The 21,700-nt window shown below is 26.8% G+C and overlaps 1 protein-coding gene across 2 annotated transcripts in view; it reads left to right on the top strand.

The window, feature by feature from the left end:
- Window positions 1–209: 209 nt before the first annotated feature.
- LOC100215799 (neprilysin-3) overlaps window positions 210–21,700 on the top strand; it is a 39,474-nt gene continuing 17,983 nt past the window's right edge. Inside the window, exons 1-3 of one of the 2 annotated variants that reach the window (XM_065805566.1) lie at window positions 210–1,162; window positions 10,949–11,011; window positions 11,179–11,370. In XM_065805566.1, coding sequence (XP_065661638.1) covers window positions 371–1,162; window positions 10,949–11,011; window positions 11,179–11,370 — 1,047 coding nt within the window. In that variant the 5' untranslated portion in view covers window positions 210–370. Of the gene's footprint in view, window positions 1,163–6,200; window positions 6,287–10,948; window positions 11,012–11,178; window positions 11,371–21,700 lie in introns of those variants that run through there. The other variant, XM_065805567.1, reaches the window with a different exon arrangement.

Below are 21,700 nucleotides of genomic sequence, written 5' to 3'. Positions count from 1 at the left end.
ATACTTGGCATGAATGTGAAATGAACCTGAAAAAATGCCGTTATAAAATCAGAAGCGTATTATTTCGGAAAAGTAAAAAAGGTTCGAGTTAGTTAGCACTTTCTATATTTACTTTATGAATAGTCATGCACGCTTCATTGTTTTAAATAGCTCATAAATGCATCAAATCAACGCATGAGAACAAAAGAAACAAAATGCCGAAAGTCTGCGACTTTACTCTGTACATTCTTGTTGGTACTCTCGTGTTGTTGTTCAATAATGCTTTTAACCTAGTGCTATATCTTACAATTTTTTATTAAAAAAATATTTGTTTTTATATGAATTTGTTTTTATTATATAAATATATATTTAGTCAAAATTCCGTTAATAAATGACTTTTAGAGAACCCAATTGGGGTAAGTCGAGTTCTGGAACTCGTAAAGATAAAAAGAAAGAAACTTTAAGTCAAAGAGAACTACTTATTAACTCTAGTGATAATGACTCTGACGATCAAGAGTGGATTCAGCAACTAGAAAGAGACTATGGTAAAAGACTTCAAAAGCAGAAAAAAAAATGGACGCGCCTTGAAAAAGTTCTTATCGCGTGTGTCCTCAGTTGCTTTATTTTTGTAGTTTTTTTACTAACTGCATTATTGTATAGTCGATATAAGCATGGAGAAACATTTTTGCAGTTTACGTTAGGCGGACCGAGACTTTGCGATCATAAGTCTTGCGTTGAGGCTAGTTATAGCTTTTCCGCCAACATGGATTACTCTGAAAATCCGTGTCAAAGTTTTTATAATCACGCTTGTGGTTCATTTTTGAAAGGATCTGAATTTTCAAACTTTAAAGAAAGTGCCTTGCAACGAGTTTCTGAAAATAACTTAAATAAAATAAAATCAACGCTTACTACTATAAAAACTGGCGGTGGTATAATAAGTAAAGTACGTAGATATTACGAAGCATGTTTGAAAAAAGACTTTATTGAACAAAACTCAAATCAATCATTGATAGATCTAATAAATTATGTTGAATCTTGGGCAATTACAAATGAAACAGCCTGGAACGGAGAACAATGGAATTTCGGCCAGGCACTTATGCGAATACACCACTTGAAAAGTACACCATTATTTTATATGTACGTAGCACCAGATGATAAAAACTCTTCTAACAACATTATCAAGGTAAAGTTTAAATGTTTTCAACTATTTTTTATTACTGCATTTGTTATTGATATCTAAATAAATTTCGTTTAAAATTAAACATTTATCTTAAGAAATTCACACATAAATGATAAATATTATTAATATTGTGGATAAATATCATTAATATTATAAAGAATAGCCATAGTATTGCACATTAGGGTAGAAAAGTGTTTTTCAGATAATACAAAATAAATGCGTTTTTATTTATGTTTTTACTTGATTCATAAATAGGATGGGAACAAGTAGTTATGGTTTCCTTAAAAAATTGTAACCATAAATTGAGTTTTGTATTTCAGAACTTGTATTGAACCGGCTTTTGCATTTCAGAACTTTTTTTGTAAGATTAAGAAATTGTAATTTTTTTGGCAATTACTCATGTTTAATGATTTATGATATTAATTATAACAAAAATTTTTTAATAAAATCTTAGTTTTTGCACACTTTTTTAAACCTTTTAATAAAAATAACATTTGAAAATCATTCTTCTGCATCTTTTGAGAACTATGTTTATTTTAATCGAAGAATTTTTCAAAAAAAACAAATGATATATATATATATATATATATATATATATATATATATATATATATATATATATATATATATATATATTCAGTAGTGTAGGAAGATCAAGAAAGTTAAGGGAGGTGGGAGGCGGCGGCGGGGGGCAGAAACAAAAATTAAGTGGGTCTAAGACAGCCAAAATCAGAGTTGGAATGAAAAAAACAGAAACTTTATAAAATTTGGTATATACACATACATATACTAGCAGCCGTAGCGCAGTGGTTAGAGCGCCTCAGAAAATAGAGACCCATGGTTCAATGCTACCTCTGAACAAGTTTTATAACATTGGTAAAGAGGGAGGTGTGAAAATCCTTTCAAATGCTCATCTGCTGTGTTCTGTGATAAGACCGTACGGACTTCTTGGGGTACCTGAAAAAGACATTAAAAAAATATATTCATATATATAACAGGGGCGGATCCAGCATTTTTTGGTGTTTGAGAACTTCCTGACATAGAGCAAAGACCAAACATTTATATGAGAATACTTATATCAAATAAAAATGCTTTGCAAAAAATTGCAGTGATTGAAATTTCGGATCAAATGAGCCCTAACATTTTGGCCACAACTGCCCCAAACGTGAGAGCAACAAGTTAGTTAAATATTTTTTTTTACGATTCTCAACTAAAGTTATATTCATTAATAAATTTTTAATTTCATCCAATAATCTTCTAAGATTCAAAGTTATGAATCTCTAAAAGACGTCTCCTTCCAATCGAGCTTCCTCCTCTTCTTATTGATGGCGTTCTAATTAAGAGAGCAGCATGTACAAACTTTTTAGGAGTTTCAATTGATGAAAATCTCACATGAAAAAAACATATCGAAAACATTACCTGCAAAATTTCGAAAAGTATAGGTATATTATTTAAAGCAAGAAGCATGTTAAATGAACATATTTTAACTTAACTACTCATTCATTAATTGCCACATAAACTATGCAAATGTGGCTTGGGACAGTGTCAATAAAAGTTAATCAGAACCTCTTCATCGCCAACAGAAACATGCTGCACGTCTTATTAATTTTTAAGACCGTTTTTCACACGCTAAGCCTCTTTTTATTAAAATGAATATTTTAAATATATTTCAACTAAATATTTTTAATGTACTGTGTTTTATGTTTAAATGTATATAAAAAATACAAAATTTGTTACCCCCTCAAATTGAGGGGGTTTAAACTTTCTATAGTTATAATTTTCGAGTGCTGATAGATTATGCTATGAAATGCTATAGATTATACTTATAGATTATGCTATGAAATACCATAGATTGTATTGATAGATTAGACTATGAAATACTATAGATTATACTGAGAGATTATGCTATGAAATACTATAGATTATACTGATAGATTAGACTATGAAATTTAAATTTTATCTTTGAATATAACTTCATTTGAGAATAGCAAAACAAATTTTTTGTCAACTTGTTGTTCTCACGTTTAGGGCAGTTGTGGGCAAAGTTTTAGGGCTTTTTGGTTCCCATGTTCCTGTCATCGCAATTTTTGCAAAGCATCTTTATTTGACATAATTATAAACGTGTAAATGTTTCAAGTTTGTTCCACGTCTGGAAATTAGTTATCTCAAGAAGCGAAAAATGCTGGATCCGCCTGTGTATAACCATCATTTGAATCATCATGCTTTCGTATTATTTAATTCGCCCTTTTAAACATTCTTTTACGTAAACTTTGGTTTGAAAAATATGGCCGAGCTTTAAAAATACATGGATAGCACTTGCCATTCAAAAACTTTTTAAAAAAGTTTTTCAATTTAAATTTTTTTAGCAAAACGTCAGGCTTTTTAACTTTTGGAATTGTATAAAATTACTTGTCTAGAGTTTCCAGTAAGTTCCACCATCCGTTATAATGAACTTTTGACTTTCTTTGAAATTTTCCTGTAGCAGTATTCGATCGCATTTTTGGCATTTGCTGACTAGCTATTATAAACGTTTAAAAGATTTCTGCTTTCTTTACGTTTTGTAGCGATATCTCTTTTTGAGTTCTTAGATTTTGACTTGTTTCCTTATCCATTCGATCGGAGCACTCTGGTTTTAAACGATCAAGTTTGATCAAGTTTTATATTTGACAGATATCTTTCTTGATTTTTTCACTTTCTTTTCAATCAGCTACCCTAAGTCTACGATTTGATGATACAACTACACTTTTCTTTACAACTTTATACTTTTTTTCAAAGATTTAATTGAAACAACGCAATTTTTTGGCCACTCGACCAAAATGAATTTTCTTACTTCTACTTGCGAATACACTGTTTCAAATGCATAAAATAAAAAATGTATAAAAAAACAACAACAAAGATATCTGATTATTGTTTACAATTAACATCTTTAAAAATACCTTTATATTATTTCAAATGGAGATATATTTGCTTTAACAATAAAATTTCTTGAAATTAGTTAAGCGGTTCTCGAAATATTTTAAAAGTGCCTTGGGTCATTAACGTTCCACTAGTTTTTGTTTGCAACAAAGTCTATTAATGCCAATAAAAAGTTACCTATACCGCTTATTATAACGTAACAACTGTCAAAATGTTATGTTATAATGTACGGTATGGGTAATTACACTTTGTATTTATTAACCAGTTACATTATTACTTCAATTTTATTTTTAATTCAAGACTGTTTTGTAAAGTTGTAATTTTAAGAAATCATCACTGGTCTTAAAATATAACTGTTTAATATCTTGAGATCAATGGAAATCGAACTTCTATGTTTGCCGCCCGGCCTTGGTTATTATAGAAGGTTGGTCACTTTTTCGAGGAAAGACTAAATCATATTAAACGATAATTTTCAAGCGAAAACTTTTTCTTTACTCGACTAGATTATTTGTTTACTAGTCAAGAAAGAAACTTCGGAATAAGAGACAAGTTCCGTTCGTACTGTAGTACTTACTACTCATACGCGCAAAGTAGGCGAGCTAGGATTGGAACCTGCAATGCTGTTGCTATGGCAAATGTTTATCTGACTCTACCTAAAAAAAAGTTCAAAAAACGTGGCACAGAAAATTCGGTTCCGTAAAAATGCGATTTTCGCATACCTACATAATATCTATATATTATATGGATTTTATTATATGGATTTGTTGAAGAAATTCAAAACTTAGTTTTTCTTAACGTAAATTGCTATAACTTTTTCAATTTTTATCAAAACGACTACAACTTGACATTAAAAAAAAGGTGTAAATTGGCTACTAATTTACAATAGTCTTTAGTTTGAGCAGCCGTGACGCAGTGATAGCGCACTTGCCTCAGAAACAAAGGATCCATGGTTCAAAACTCACCTTTGGGCAAGTTTTGCGACATCGGTTAGGAAGGAGGCGTGAACTTCCAATTAAATGCTAATCCGCGGTGCTCAGTGATAAGACCGTAAGGACTTCTTGGGGCACCTAAATTAAATTTGTAAATTCAAAATTTGCAATTCTTATATATAATCTCTTATAATATATTACCAGACCACTGCCAAATGTAAGAAGTGTATTCATGAGTTAGGTTTAGATGGTTGTCGGTTTGATGGTTTAACACAGCCTATTACTAAAAATGATGCATTTGTATAAATATTCTTATCTTTATTAAAATTGAGGAAATCTAATAAAAAATATAATATGTATTTCATTACAGTACAACATATACTAGCGGTATATGCATTTATTTAGGGTGAGGGATGTGTGTCACTCCTCGCCCCCCTGCCTCTTCAAAATATAAAAAAATAAAAAAATAATTAAACTGATATTATTTAAATTGTGAGAAATTAGGGGTCATCCATATACTACGTACGCACCCAGAGAAGAGGGGGTGTCCCAAGTTGAGTAATTTGAGTACGAGTTCGTATGAGAGTTGAAAGGCAGGGTCCAACAAATGTATGTACGCAAGTGTAAAAAATTGAGATGGCAGTTCATGTTAATAATAGGAGAACGCCGCTCACGTACATGGCCTGTAAGGGTTAAAAGGTCGAGCAGCGCAAAAAATGATCACGTTTGCGTGCATGAATAGAATTGGGAGAAGGGAGTTAAAACCGAGCATATGAAACTTATTTTGGAGGGGGAGGTAAGATCACCGTGGATGGAGGGGGGGGGGGGAGGAGGATAAGACTATCAGGCGTAGTTACGCACGAAGGGGGTATTGAAATGTACGTGGTGCAACAGGGGGAGGAGGGGATCCAAATCCGGAGATTTTTGCATTCTTATGGATAGCCCTTTTTGGGATGATATAAATTTCAATAATCAAACTAAATAATAATCATTGTCAATGATAGACACAACTAAAACTTAAGCCAGAGTTGCTTACACCTCTTGCGGTTGTGATCATTTCATGCCAAACCAGCCATGTCACATCACTTTTTATTTTTAGTTCTGTAAGTTTTCACATTATTTTTATGTTTTATTGTCAATTTAACCTTAAATGTTAGAAAATGCCTAAATTCACTATAGTGTTTTATAAAAATGAAAAAAAAAGTGAAACAGAATGCAAAGACTGTTAGCGCTCTAAAGACTTCAATGCTGAATGACACTAATTAGCAACTGTATCGAGAAGGTGAATCTTAAACTCATTCAGATTCTTAGCCTAGTTTGACAGATTCTTTTTCTTCCAAAACACCTTTTAAAATTTTGTGGCTCGTTATACTTTAAATGGTTAAAAATAATTATAGTTATCTAACTGATTAGGTACACTCAAAGCACAGACATTAAAATAAAGTTTTCAAGTTATTATTTCACATATCCTAAATGTTGTGTTTCATTATAAAATGAAAGGTTATGAAAATAATTTAAAATAACATGATAAGAATCCATTACAAACAAATTATGACAAATGTTCAATAAAAAAATTATTAAATATTAAAATAAAATGTCATTAAAATAGTTTGTAAAAATATAGAAATTTATAGAAATGACGCTGTAACTCATAAGATTTGAAACTAAAATTATGTAGAATTCCAGTCTATAACAGCCAAAAAATTTAACATGGACTCAAAACAATATATAAGATCTGAGATTCGAGGTTAAAACTTAAAGTATTTATCAATGTGGTTCTTAAATTGATTTACATTTGTTGACTCAATGATTTCTCATATTAGTACATTCCATTCATTTACATCTCTATTAGTGAAAATATTTTGTCTGATTGTGTTAAACTTGTAGTTATTTTGTGCTTTTATTGACTCCTTATACATTTTTAATTTTTGACCTCTTGCTCGACCATTAGTATAAAAATATTAAATTCAGTTATGCAAATTTAATTCCTCTTTTCGTTTTACTAATTTGAACATTTGTATTAAATCACCCTGCCTTCTTCTGTTTTTTAATGAAGATAATTTTAGTTTTAAATTTCTTTCTTCATGACCATAACTAATTAGACATATTTTGGTTGCTCAATTTTGAGCATTTTCAAATCTATTAGTTTCTCCAGTAGGGGTTCTATATATGTTCTTAGAAATTGTTAAACCTTAATGTCTTGATGTAAGAATGATAGTGTTTTATCTCCCTTTGCACTGTTAAGAGAATTTAACAAAATTTGTTATACTCTCTTATATATTTAAAATTAAAAGTGAAAATTTGTTAAATTAAAAGATCAAAATATCAAATTTGTTAAATTTATTGCTTAGAACACACATTTATTATTTATTAAGTAATATAAATTGGTACAAGACAAAATAGCATATCGGTAGATAAGAATAATAAGGTTCTATCTCCAAGTTTTCATGGTAAAAAATTTAATTTTCTGTTTTTAATTATAATATTATTTTTGTGTTCAAAGTTAAATAATTTTAATATATTAATTTTTTATTATAATGTATATAACTTTAAAAATTGTTAGTTTTTGTTTTTCATTGTCAATTTCAACCTTATTTAATAAAGTTGGAATTAACAATTAATTTGTAGTCAAGCAATTTTAAAAATTATGATATTAATAATGTAAGATTAGTTATAAAACATAGATAACATAAAGAACATATTTTATCAATAAAAACAATAACAACTGTAAAACATTTAGATAATTAAAAATCTTAAGTTAAATTCTCACAACATCAAAAAATGGAGATAGAACTCTATTATTCCAACGTCACGATGTGTGTAGCACACATGTAAGTTTAACGATTTCTCATTTCACATGTAATCTTTATGTTTTTCTAAAATTTTAAAATATTTAAAAGGGAAAAGTAAACATGAATAAAAATTGTATATATGACATATACATTATGTTACACATTTTTACGTAAATGATATTAAACTTTTATTAAATTTAAGATAAAGTCATTTAAAAAAAAAATGATCAAGTATGATTAAAGACATTGCAAAACAAGCCCGAGCATATAAATTTATCTTTTTGTAATTGTACGTATATAAATTAAATGAGAAGATATTTAAAAAATTGCCAGAGAAAGAAAATCATTTCAAGTTATATTGCTTGAAAAAAAAATCTTATGCAATAATTTCACATATTTTACACATATTTTCTAATTGTTGACATCCTTACAAATGTAAGAATTTTCAAATTAAATAATAAAATAAAATAAAGATTGAACCATTAAAGATGACTCAAAAAAAAAAAACACCACCACTATTAATTTATAGATTTACATTTACAAAAAATATGTACAAATATATTTAATAAATGTTGTTTATTATTACTTTTTTATTTTATCTTATATCTAAGCAAATTGATATTGTTACATTATTATGTTAAAATAAATTAATATTGTTGTATTATTAAGTTAAAAGTAAATTATTATGTAGAGTGAAAACTTATTGCCCTTTCTCCCCTCTCCTCCCTATATCCCAATACAAATTTCAGAATGCAGAAAGTATAGTACCAAAATTGAGGGTAAAAAAAGTGATAGTCCTCTTAAAAATCATGAATAGGGATAGTGGAGATAAAGTAGGTAGTAGGTAGGGATAGTGCTCATGAATATTTTTTAACAAAATTTGGTAAGTGTATAGAAAATGTGTAAACTTAATTGAAAGATATGGATAGTAAAAAGAAAGAACGTCTTCAATGTTTGGGGAATGCATAAAATACAACAATGTTTTTTGCATGAATAAATCCACTTATAGTGTTGATTATTGTAATTAAAAGGTTCATATTAATAAAGTTTAACTTTATAGCTTTTACAAAATTTATGTTAATATATGATTCTAAAAAACAGTAAATGTCCCTACCTACCTGGCAAAAAGCAAACTTTAAAAAGCTTGCACAGATTTTTAGTAGATAATTTGGTTTCGTAAAACAGATTTTTGCATACCTACTCTTAGGTGCTTAATACACAGGAGGGGAGTTTTTTTAATTTTCGGTAATATTTTCCACCCACTCCAAGCTTATTAAGACCTCCCTGTTTAACAATTTTTATCAACAAAAAAATAACATTTCAAAACTAAAAAAAAAGATATAAAAATATTTATGAGCTACTGATAAAAATAAACTTTTTAAAAATCTTGTAAATTTTGAATTGTCAAAATTTAATTTTCATTTATTTCTTACTATAGTATAAAACTTATATGAGCATATTAAATCCTATCAAAATTATGATGAAACTGCTGTTAAAAAAAATGGATATTTGACGGCAAACCAAACTTAAATTAAATTGCTTTATTGGTGTTCCTAATTTTCTTTATTCTTAAAATTCCTACCCACTGATTTATTAAAGCTGCCGGTTTATTAATTCTGGACTAAAATTTTCCAACCCCTCTTTTATTACTCCCGCCTCCCTTATATTAGGCACGTGAGAGTATAAAAACAGTAAAAGAAAAATTCGCAAATTTAGAGAACATAATTAACACAATAAACTAAGCTATTCAAGAGGTGGATTATACATCTCTTGATATACAATGATAAAAGTTGTATTACAGTGTATATCAATGTATGAGAATATACATTGTTGCAATGTGTTTCAATTTATATTCTTATGAGAATTTCAATAAGAGGTCATCTATAAATTATGTCACACTCTAGGGGGGAAGAGGGTTAATTTAGTGACAACTCATATACGACTTGTTACTAAAGTGTTACAATATTGTGGCAAAGGGGAGAGGGGCAAAAATGGTCAAAACTTGTGTGACGTAATTTATGAACAAACCCTAAATTTAAATTATTTTGTTAGATGCCCAGTGTTGGACAGACAACATTTTCAAAAAATTTACTTGGCATTTTTTCCTAATGATTTTAAATAGTTGTTTTTATTTGTAATTTGCATTATCATAGGTTATCTCTTTGGAATCATGCAATGTTAAATTTAAATTAACTCTAAGAGTTTAGTGACTGTATCCATTGGAAGCATTTTAAAGTATAATGAGTATTTTAAATTCATTGATTTTAAAAAGAGGCAAAAACTTGAAGTCTGATTGGTAAAGTATCCAGACTCAACTAATTTTTAGTTTAAACTAATCTAATTTTATTATTATTTACCAGATATCTGGTATAACAACATTAATAATACCATTATAAAGACATAATAATATCAAATTATTTTAATGGCAAAATTTCAATAACAGCTTTGCCTTGAATTTTTTTTTCTTCCATTTTCTAAAACTAAAAAACTACCAAAATGCTGAGTTTTATTTTATTTATTTTACTAAAAATTATTAAAGTTGCTTTGATTGAATTGATTCTGCAAGATTTCCTTTAGAATACAATTATGTTTTAAGTAGAATAACTAAAGTATATGTAAAAAAATGATACAATCATGATAAAACTTATTTTGAGTTGAACTCAAAGGCTTTCCAATTTTATAAAATGAAGCATTTTGTGAATTAGTTTTAATCAAATTCCAAATTTTAAATTTATAACATAAAAATAAAGTGACACTAGTTTTAGTGCCTAATAACACGTTTTTTGCTGTATAGTACTACCAAAAGCTGTAAAGTTGCTTTTGGTAGTATAGTACTACGTTTTGGTAGTACTATTCTACCAAAAGCAACTTTACAGCTGTGTTATGTCTAGTAAATTGCTAGCATCCAATAATGAAAGTTATGCTGCAAAATTAAAACTGATTTTAAAGTGTTTATTGACTGATTTTAAAGTGTCTATTGACATAATTATAAATATAAATATTACTAAATCGTTTTTTTGTTTTGTTTTATGTGTTTGCAAAAAATTTTAATTTTTTGAAAACTGTTTTAAAAAACTATGATAAGTAGGAACTAATTGAATGCAGTTAGTTTTACAAAATGTTTTATATTTTAAATTTTGTACACATTTTAGATTGAACAAGCTGGGTTAACACTTGGAGATGAAAAGTTATATTCATTACCTGAACATGATAAGGTAATTTAGGAAGTTTTTTTTTTTATTACTTGTTCTGCATATTGGTGCACAATGTTGAATTTTCAACATAAATTTATTTTTGTTTTATGACTTTTTTGTATTGTTGAATTTAATAGATCACCTAAAAATCTATATTATTTAATTTATAGATTACCATATCATTATAGATCGTCCTATCATATAAAAAGTTTATGAACAACATTGGTCAGCTTTTAGGAGCGCATCGAGAAACATCAGAAAAAGGTATGGAAGAGGTGTTTGAGTTTGAAAAGAAACTAGCCTCTGTTTATGAAAAAAAATCTCATGGAACAGATCATACAAAGATGACGGTAGCAGATTTGCTAAGTTTATGCCCTGCCGTAAGTTTTACTGTTAAAGGTTACTAATGTATAAAAAAATGTATTTAGTTTTTTTTTTTTTTTTTTTAAGCATAAATATAAAATAGTAATAATAAAAATCTGAAGACCTTAAAAATCAGTTGCTGAGTAATTTATTCTAGTTGTTACTATCCAACAACCATGTTTTATTTCATATATTTTTTTAACTGTCAAAAGTTAAAATCCCAGTCTTTTTAAAAGTGGATAAAAGAAAAAAAGAGCCCAATAGAGTAATAAATAATGTCTAGGGTTACATTAAAAAAAAAAGTTTCTTTTTGTTTTAATTATTTGCAAAGTCACTGGTTGAATCATTTACAATGTCATTGGTTGAATAAATCACTAGTAAAAAAAACAAAATGTGGCTAATAAAAATTATTATCAAATTATAGAATCAAAATGGCTAGTAATAATTGTTCTGCTGTTTCTTAAAAGTATTGTTTGTGGTTGTTAGTGTTGTTTGAGGTTGTTAGTGTTGTTTGAGGTTATTAGTGTAGTTTGAGGTTGTTAGTGTTGTTTGAAATTATTAGTGTTGTTTGAGATGTTAGTGTTGAGAAAAGGAACAAGTTAGGTTAAAATGAGTAATCATCCAAAGATCGTCAGAACACGTACTATGTCATTAGTTGAATTAATCTTTAGAAAAAAATTACATACTTTATTTGATTCCTATGTACATGTAGGAATCAAATAAAGTATATTTGCATGATTTTTCATATTATTTCTTAGGATGTTAAAAGAACAATCAACTATAGAAATATTAATTTACATAAAGGCTATATTTTCTTTGTTCGGAATTACAAAAGCTAGAATTAAATCAATTGCTGATTATTAAATTGTTAAAGCACATCTAAATTTACTGTTGTGGTAAAAAATGGCTCTTAACGACTCTTTGTTTTTAAAAGTGACTAAATTAAGTACACCTTATTTAAAAACCATTTAATTTAATTGAAGAAAATAGTTAAATTTTTTTGTTTTTTAAAAAACCACAAAAACACAACTTAATAGACTAAAATATTTGTTATTTTTTTAGTAAAAAAACAATAGCATTCTAAATGTTTTTATTTTTATTTTTTTTTATATTTACATCGACTGACAAATAGGTAGTACATGCGAAGTGTGTTGCTCGAAAAATGTTGAAAAAAATATATATATATATTTATATATATATAAATTGATTTTAATAAAAAGGCAGCGTATAACTATTTTTTAAATATATTTTAGATATAATAATATATTAATGATATTTCGTTGACCTATTGTGGTCAGCGTCATCAGGCAATGAATGAATTTCGAATTCATTCATTACCAGGTGTTTTTGGGAGTAGATTTATTTTGCTCTACAAAGAAACCCTTTAAAGACACCAGTAATTATGCTTGGGTTGATGTTAGAGTTTGGTTTTATTTGAACATTGGTTATCGCATCCTTATGGTGTATTTGAAATTCATAAAATCCGTTCATTGTATTTGTAATAGATATATCTAAAAAGTTGTTTTCTTCTGTTTCAAGTTCAACAGTATATTTTATGGACAGGTTTTGTTCATTTAAAGTTCATATATATATATATATATATATATATATATATATATATATATATATATATATATATATATATATATATATATATATATATATATGTATATATGTATATATGTATATATGTATATATGTATATATATATATATATATATATATATATATATATATATATATATATATATATATATATATATATATATATATATATATATATATATTAGGGGTTTTCAAAAAAAGTGCATTTTGAAATCTAAAAAACCATACCCTCTAAATTTGGGGCAAATATATAAAAAATGAGCCTCACAAAGTTTGAGCGCTGTCCGTTCACTTTTGACCCCCCCTCAAGCTAATAATTTAGGGAAAAATTGACCGAAAAGTGGTCGTTTTCTGGCGTCTTGAGGGAGGGGCAATTTTTTTTTTTTTTCAAATTTTTTTTTCTGCTATATATATAGGCCTATATTTTTGTTTAAAAATATATGGTTTTTTCCTTACTTCTCAAAAATCTATGTTTGGTGATATTGAAAATCATGAAAATTGGTATTTTTAAAAATATATTTTCTGTTATGCCTAATGTTATATACATATATTTTCGTGTAAATTCTGATAGTTTAAAACTTTGAATTTTTCTAATAAATACAGATTAGTACATACAATAAACATTAAAAATGAGTGAAGCACAACTTAGGTCAATGAAAAAAGGAACTTTTTATTATAAAAGAGGCAAAACAATGCTATATCAGGTATAAACATTTTTATAAATATTGGAATTATAATGAGTCATTAGTTGCTAAAAAATTTATTTTATTTATAAAATATAAATTTTTCTATTTAGATATACAACTTCCAACAGGCTTGGATATACTTCAACATTTAATATATAACCAACAATGTCGATCTGTATCAATATCAAGTATTATTGCTTGTCCCCCAAAAAATTTTTTTCTAGATGTTCGGAGAGTTGTTGTGAATGTATTTTGTCTAAAATCAAGAGACCCTGGATTAAAGCTGGATTTGATGTGTTAACTTATTTAAGTTTAGTTAAAAAACTTTTTAAATTGCATAAGTCCTATTCCAACTTGAAAAAAAATGCAAAAAGAGGAAATAGTGGTAATTTGGCTAAATAAAACGAGTTTGAGATTGAAATAAAAAAACTTTTTTGGGCTGGTAATTCTAATCTCAAAGACATAATCAGTAAAGATAAAAAAAGATCACTAAAAGACAAGATTGAAGATCTAAAATTTCTTGAAGATCAGGAAAATGAAAGGAAGTTTGTTATTGGTTCAGAGGATATTAAATATAGAAAAAAGGTATTCAATACTTTTAATTAATTACTTTAGCTCTTTCTCAAGCTCTGTTAATTCTTTTTTCCACTAATTTTAAAATTAAAAACTAAAACTACATTTTTTTCTGTTAATTAGGCAAAAGAAAGTATCAGGAAGAAAAATCGTTTACAGCCTAAGATTTTGAGAGATGATGTACCCAATGTTGAACTTATAGACACAATTCTAAGCGATGATTCTTCAATTGAATCTGATTTCAAGCCAGGTGATTGGTATCATATAGAAGTCTCTGAAAACCCAGACACAGTAATTGCAAAAATTCCAAAAGATGTTTTTGCTGGTAATGTTTCACTTACTGCTACAGCCTGTGATATATCACCAAATGTTATACAGAAGGTAACAAATGCAATTCTATATCAATCAGGTGTTGATCTTAAAGAAGTTAAAAGCAGTCAGTCTACCGCATATAGAAAAATAAAAAAAGAAAATGAAAACATGGCAAAAATTTCAAAAGAAGATGTTAAAGCAGCCATAGACGCATCTCCATATCCATGTATAATTCATTTTGATGGGAAGACCATGTTTGAGCTAAACAAAGGAAAAATGTTAAAGAGGGATAGAATGGCTGTTTTAGTTAACATTAATGGATAGACTTACCTACTTGGAGTACCTTCACTAGCGTCATCCACTGGTGAAGATCAGTTCTTAGGTGTAATGAACTTAATTAAGGAGTATCAACTTACATCAAAAACTAGAGGAATATGCTTTGATACAACATCATCCAACACTGGGACAAATAAAGGATCAGTTTCCAGAATATCTCAAGAACTGGATAAGTATCTCCTCCAAATAGCATGTAGGCATCATGTGACTGAATTAAGAATGCTTCACGTTTGGAAATTAGTGACCAATGAAGAAACTAGTGGACCTGATAATCCTCTTTTCAAAAAGCTTAAAAATATTTTTGAAGAACCTAATTTTAACTATAATTCAGTTCTACTGTTACGGTTTGATTGGAATAAGGTTAAAAGCAGTTTTTTAGAAAAGGCAGCTATTAAGTCATTAACATTTTGCAAAGCATACGTTAGTAAACCAGGTATTATAAGAGATGATAGAAGTGAGCTTGCAGAATTAGTTGTCACGTACTTATCCCCTATAACATATAAAGTAAGAAAAACTGGTGCTATTCATCATGCAAGATTTTTAGGAAAAGCAATTTATTATCTAAAGCTTCGGCTTTTATCCAATCAACTTACGTTTGTTCAGGAAAATGATAAACTGAAAATTGAAATTAAGCTTATTACAGAATTTATTGTTTGCTTTTATGCAAAATGGTATCTACAATCTAAGGATGTCATCAAAGCTCCTTTTCTTGACATTACAGCCATACATCAAATGCATCTGCACAAGAAGGTATGTACAAACCCAATAGCTGTCGATGCTGTATTAGAGTCTCAGTATAAACACTGTTGGTATTTGGATTCAACAATGATACCTTTAGCTTTGCTAGATGATGAGTTAGCATCAGAGGAGAAGGCAAAAATTGCATCAGCAATTCTGTCATTTGATATGCCTAGCTCTGACTATTATAAGCCTGAGAATAAAGTAAAGCAAGATATCAAGGAAATTTATAAAATGAATACAAAAATTGGGAAAAAACCACCATCCTTGTCTGCCTTGGTTGATGTCTTTTCTGGCTCTCACTTCCACCAAACTATTGGCATACTCAGTCATGCTTCAAAAGTTTTCAAAAATATGCTGAAACTTTGATTTTTGTAAATGACCATTCAGAACGGTCAATAGGTATGATGGGGCAGTATATTCATAGATATTCTGATGAAACTGAAAAGCACAACAGATTGCTAACTGTGGACAAAGTTCGATCTGTATTCAGATCACAAGAACAAAAATCCGGTACAATTTTAAAGATTAAGTTTAATGATGGACTTGGTGTGATGCGAAAAAAGATAAAGAGTTAAACTTGATTATTATTAGATTTGTAAATTTTTTTTCTGTTATAAAACTTGAATATAAATTTATAATTTTATTTATTCTTGCTCATTTTGATTTTTCAATATAGATATATAGTGTTTTTTTCAATATAGATAAACAACATTGCTGAGGTCACAACCAACAACTGTTCATTCTTTCTGGCAAAATGAAGTTGGTTGCTCCCTCTGGTATGTCTTGGGAATAGTTAGGGAGGCCTTGTGTGTATATGTTAATACACACAAGGCTTATAAATAAATAAATAAATATATATATATATATATATATATATATATATATATATATATATATATATATATATATATATATATATATATATATAAATCTAACTTTAACTACAAAAATTCTGATTTTCATGATTTTCAATACCATCAAACATAGATTTTTGAGAAATAGGAAAAAAACCATATATTTTTAAACAAAAATATAGGCCTATATACATATAGCAGAAAAAAAAAAAGTTACCCCTCCCTCAAGGCGCCCAAAAATTACCACTTTTCGGTCAATTTTCCCCTAAATTTTTAACTTGAGGGGGGGAAAAAAGTGATCAGACAGCGCTCAAACTTTGCGAGGCTCATTTTTTATACATTTGCCCCAAATTTAGGGGTATGGTTTTTTAGATTTGAAAATTCACTTTTTTTGAATACCCCTATATATGTGTTGTATATATATATATATATATATATATATATATATATATATATATATATATATATATATATATATATATATATATATATATATATATATATATATATATGTATATGTATATATATATATATATATCAGGCCTTGTTAAGAAGCTTTACGCAGCTTGCATTTTACCTGCGAAAAGGTGATTTGCCTACGTGTTTAGCAGTTTTGCGTTACGCAAAAACTTTTATCTTTTAGAATATTTAAATTATCTTTTGATATCATTTATGTGATGTTTATTCAGAAGAAATAAAGTCGTAATTAAAAGCATTTAACCGCAATTGCAAACTAACAGATTTTTTGTTAAAGAAACAGTTTGTATAATAATATTTTTGTTGTTGTTAAAAATTAGTTAAAGAAAATAAAGTGTTTTAAATTTTATCTTAAGGAATTCAATATTTAAATTCCTTTTAAATATATTAATTATTTTTTGTCATTATAGTTTAAAAAATGCACGATTTATTTTAATGTAAATATTTTATTAATAAGATATTATGTTTCTTGTCAATTCAATAACGTAAAGTTTTAATGACGTTTGTTTAATTTATGAAAATAAATTATGATCTTGAATATGTTATCGGTAACTGATAAAACTCTTTATTGTTTAAAAACACTATTAAAAAGAGTTCACAAAATAAATTAGAAAAAATTTGTTAATAGTTAATAAAATAACCAAAAACCAACTGTCAAATTATAGGAAAATAAACAAATATTAAGTTATGTTTTATGAAAAAAATATTTTTTTCATAATAAAATTTAGTTCCTATTTGAAAAAATGATAAAAATGATTTTTTAAATAGGAACATTTTATTTGTAACTTTTGTTATAGTTAGAAAAAATAAACTGTCTGCATGATTTTAAACGCGTTAATAAAATAACTTTAATTACAATGCGGTACTTGAAAATTTGCGAGTGACGCAATTTACTTTGAGTTACTTTGAAATGCGTTACCCAGCAAAATCTCGTAACAAGGCCTAATATATATATATATATATATATATATATATAGTGCTCAATGTTCTTAAAGAACAGAGCAATAATAAATTAGTAAAAAACACTTATCTAACTTTTATCTTCTACTTTAAGTTTCACCATTGCTGGATCATCAGGAAGAGTTACTAAATCTCAAAAAAAAAAAATTCAATTTATAGAAAAAAATATTTTTCAGGAAGTTATAAATTATTATAAAAAAATTTTTAATTACTATATTTTTTTTGTTAACGGGAAGTTACAGAAAGTAATTATTAAATAATTTTCTTTGGAATGGGAATAGTTTAATTTGGTCATTTGTTTTTATAATTTTTTAAGAAGTATTTATTTTCGTGCCTAAATTTAGAAATTAATTCAGATTTTTTATTTAATAAATTTTCTTGATTTAAATGAGTAATTATTTCAAATTTTTCTTGCAAACATACAGTAGCATACAAGTAGAAGATAAAAGTTAGATAAGTGTTTTTTACTAATTTATTATTGCTCTGTTCTTTAAGAACATTAAGCACTCTATTTGTAAAATATACTAACATAATTTACATATATATATATATATATATATATATATATATATATATATATATATATATATATATATATATATATATTTATATATTTATATATATATATATATATACTATATATATATATATATATATATATATATATATATACATATATATATATACATATATATATATATATATATAAATATATATATATATATATATATATATATATATATATATATATATATATATATATATATATATATATATACACACACTGCAGGTTAAAAGTTTCCGGACACTTGGATTTTGTTTAATTTTTTAATTAAAACTCCCATAATTATTTCAAAGAAATTCAAATTTCATATTTATTTTATAAAAGATACATATAGTTACTATTTAAGAAAAAAAAAAGAAAAAAATGAAATAAAAAAAATACTAACAACACTATTATTATTAAACTGTCTTTTTGTCAAAAGATAACCCACGAGTTTTTATCACTTTTTTTGCGATCCGTGGTATCCTATTTATTAATTAATTTATTATTTCGGGTTTAATTGATAACCAGGATTCTTCTAAAATCTACCACAGGTGCTCTTTGGATGTTGGGCATTTTTGTCTGACCTTTCTGTCCAATACTTCCCACAATAACTCTATTGGGTTCAAATTTGAGGATTGGACTGGCCAAGTCATGTTTTTGAGGACACCATTATCCTCTTGTTCCTTTGTATAGTTCTTACATAATTTTGAGGTGTGTTTAGGGTCATTGTCCTGCATAAAAACAAAACCATGACCAATAGTTCTTAAGCCTGAAGGTATAGCATTATTTTCTAGAATTGTTTTATATTGTTCTTTTTTCATAATACCCTCAATTTTAACTAGGTCACCTACACCAGCTGAAGAAAAACATCCCCATACCATAACTGACCCACCACCATGCTTGATTGTTGGCACTAAACACTGTGGGATCATTTTTTCTTTTGTCGTTTTTCTGATGTAAATTCTATGTCTTTGCCCAAACAGTTCAAATTTAGACTCGTCGGTCCATAGTACTTTCCCCCAGTCTTCTTCTGTCCAATTTTGGTGGTCTATAGCCCATTGTAACCTTTTCTTTTTATTTCCAATCCGTAGCAACGGTTTCCTGACCGCTATACGGCCAGAAAGTCCTGCTTGTCAAAGACGTCATTTTGTAGTGGTTAATGAAATAGATTTTGAATGACTCCTAATAAAGCCTGAAGTTATTTCCGGGGCCGTAAGTCTTCGATTTCTTTTATTCATCAATATTATACTATTATCTTCTGCTTTTGTTGTCTTCCGTGGTCTACCTGATCTTTTTTTGTCTTCAAAAATGCCTGTTTCTTTCCATCGTTTGATGGTATCTTGTACAGTATTTCTGGCAACTTTTAATTTTTTTCAAATTTTACGAACTGAATAACTTTCTTTATGTAATGTAATTATTTCAGAATGTTTTGCAACCGTTAAAGAAGGTTTTTTACCCATATTTTAAATTAAGTAGTCGAATTATAAAATTTAAAAATTTTTTCAAGATTTTTTAATGCAACCGTCATTAATACCAAATGAAAACTAAATAAAACTAAATATTCTTAATCATTTTAGTCGGCTATCATTATACTATAAATATTTACTTCGTGTTTCAACAAATAAATAAATTTCTCAAGACCAAACTCTTAAGAGTAATGTAACGCTATATATCAAGTTTAAATTAACAATTAAAAAAACAACCTTGTTTATGTAAGTTTGAGGTTAGTAATACCCAATTACTGACGTCAAACTTACATAAACACTTAAAATTAGTAAGTTTAAAATACTATTGATTGATTTAATGATACAGGATAGATTTTAACTTTTTGTATAAAAGTATCAAGTTTCCGGAAACTTTTGGCCTGCAGTGTATATATATGTATATATATATATATATATATATATATATATATATATATATATATATATATATATATATATATATATATATATATATATATATATATATATATATATATATATATATATATATATATGTATATATATATTCATATATATATATATATATACATATATATATATATGTATATATATATACACATATATATGTATATATATATATATATATATATATACATATATATATGTATATATATATATATATATACACATATATATGTATATAAATAAATATATATTTATATACGTATACTCAAAATTTTATTTCAGTATCGAAAATGTAAATTATTTTCATAGAGAAGACAAATTTTTTAATTTGTAAAACCATTTTATTAATAAAAAACCAAAACATGCTTTTACTAACACTAGTTATCTCCAGTTAAAATTAAATATTTAAAATTATTAAAATACCTATAAAAGTGTTTATATACCTATAGAGGTGTTTAAAAAAAACAAAATGAAAGGTAGTTATTCTTTTACAAACTAATAATAATATAATTATAAAAATACAATAAAATCAATTAATAAGTTTAACATGTTATACTAAAGAAATAGGAAGTACAAAAGAATACAAAAGAATACAAAAGAATAGGTTAAAAAAATATACAGTATGTATAGAAAGTAGTAGGTAAACATAAAGTGTCATTTGGACATGGTTAACCTGTTTATTCATACCAGCTCTCTTTGTAAAAAGTTGCATAATAAATAAATGGGTTATTTTTTAAAAGTTAAAACGATCAAAAATTTTTTGAAATTATGGGAAAACAAAACAGTTATGTAATCGAAACTGTTGTGCTATCAAAAGTATAAAAATCATATGATTCCACAATTATACTTTATCTGAAACAAAATTAATCAGAATTTGATACTTAATTTTTGAATAATACATAAAATAGGTCAGAAAAAATAAACTGTTTGGATTAGCCCCGGACTAAAAATAACAAAATCAAGTAAACTTTATCTAAAAACCATTGAATTTAATTAACGCAACTAATTTAATTTTAATGCTTTTTAAAAAACCACAAAAATACAATTTAATAGACTGGAGTGTTTTTTATTTTTTTTCTATTAAAAATAAAAACATTCAGAATGTTTTTTAATTTTTTACATTGACATGAGAAGTTCCAAGTTCGATCACCACCACATCCTTGGTAGTACCGCACTCAACTTGTTTCTCTGCGCAACTGCCTTTTTTTGTCAAGGTTCTTGTTTCAAGATTTGTGAGAAAATTATAACCACAACTTAAGTAGCCTCCTCAACTGTAGTGACCTTGGGGAAGTGAATTGAAATAAATAAATATATATATATTTTAGTAAATTAATTTTAGTTCTTAA

Source organism: Hydra vulgaris, chromosome 09, assembly GCF_038396675.1.
Source record: "Hydra vulgaris chromosome 09, alternate assembly HydraT2T_AEP".
NCBI lineage: Eukaryota > Metazoa > Cnidaria > Hydrozoa > Anthoathecata > Hydridae > Hydra > Hydra vulgaris.
The sequence above is the reverse complement of the archived record's forward strand: the minus strand, read 5'-3'. Positions and strand labels throughout refer to the sequence as shown.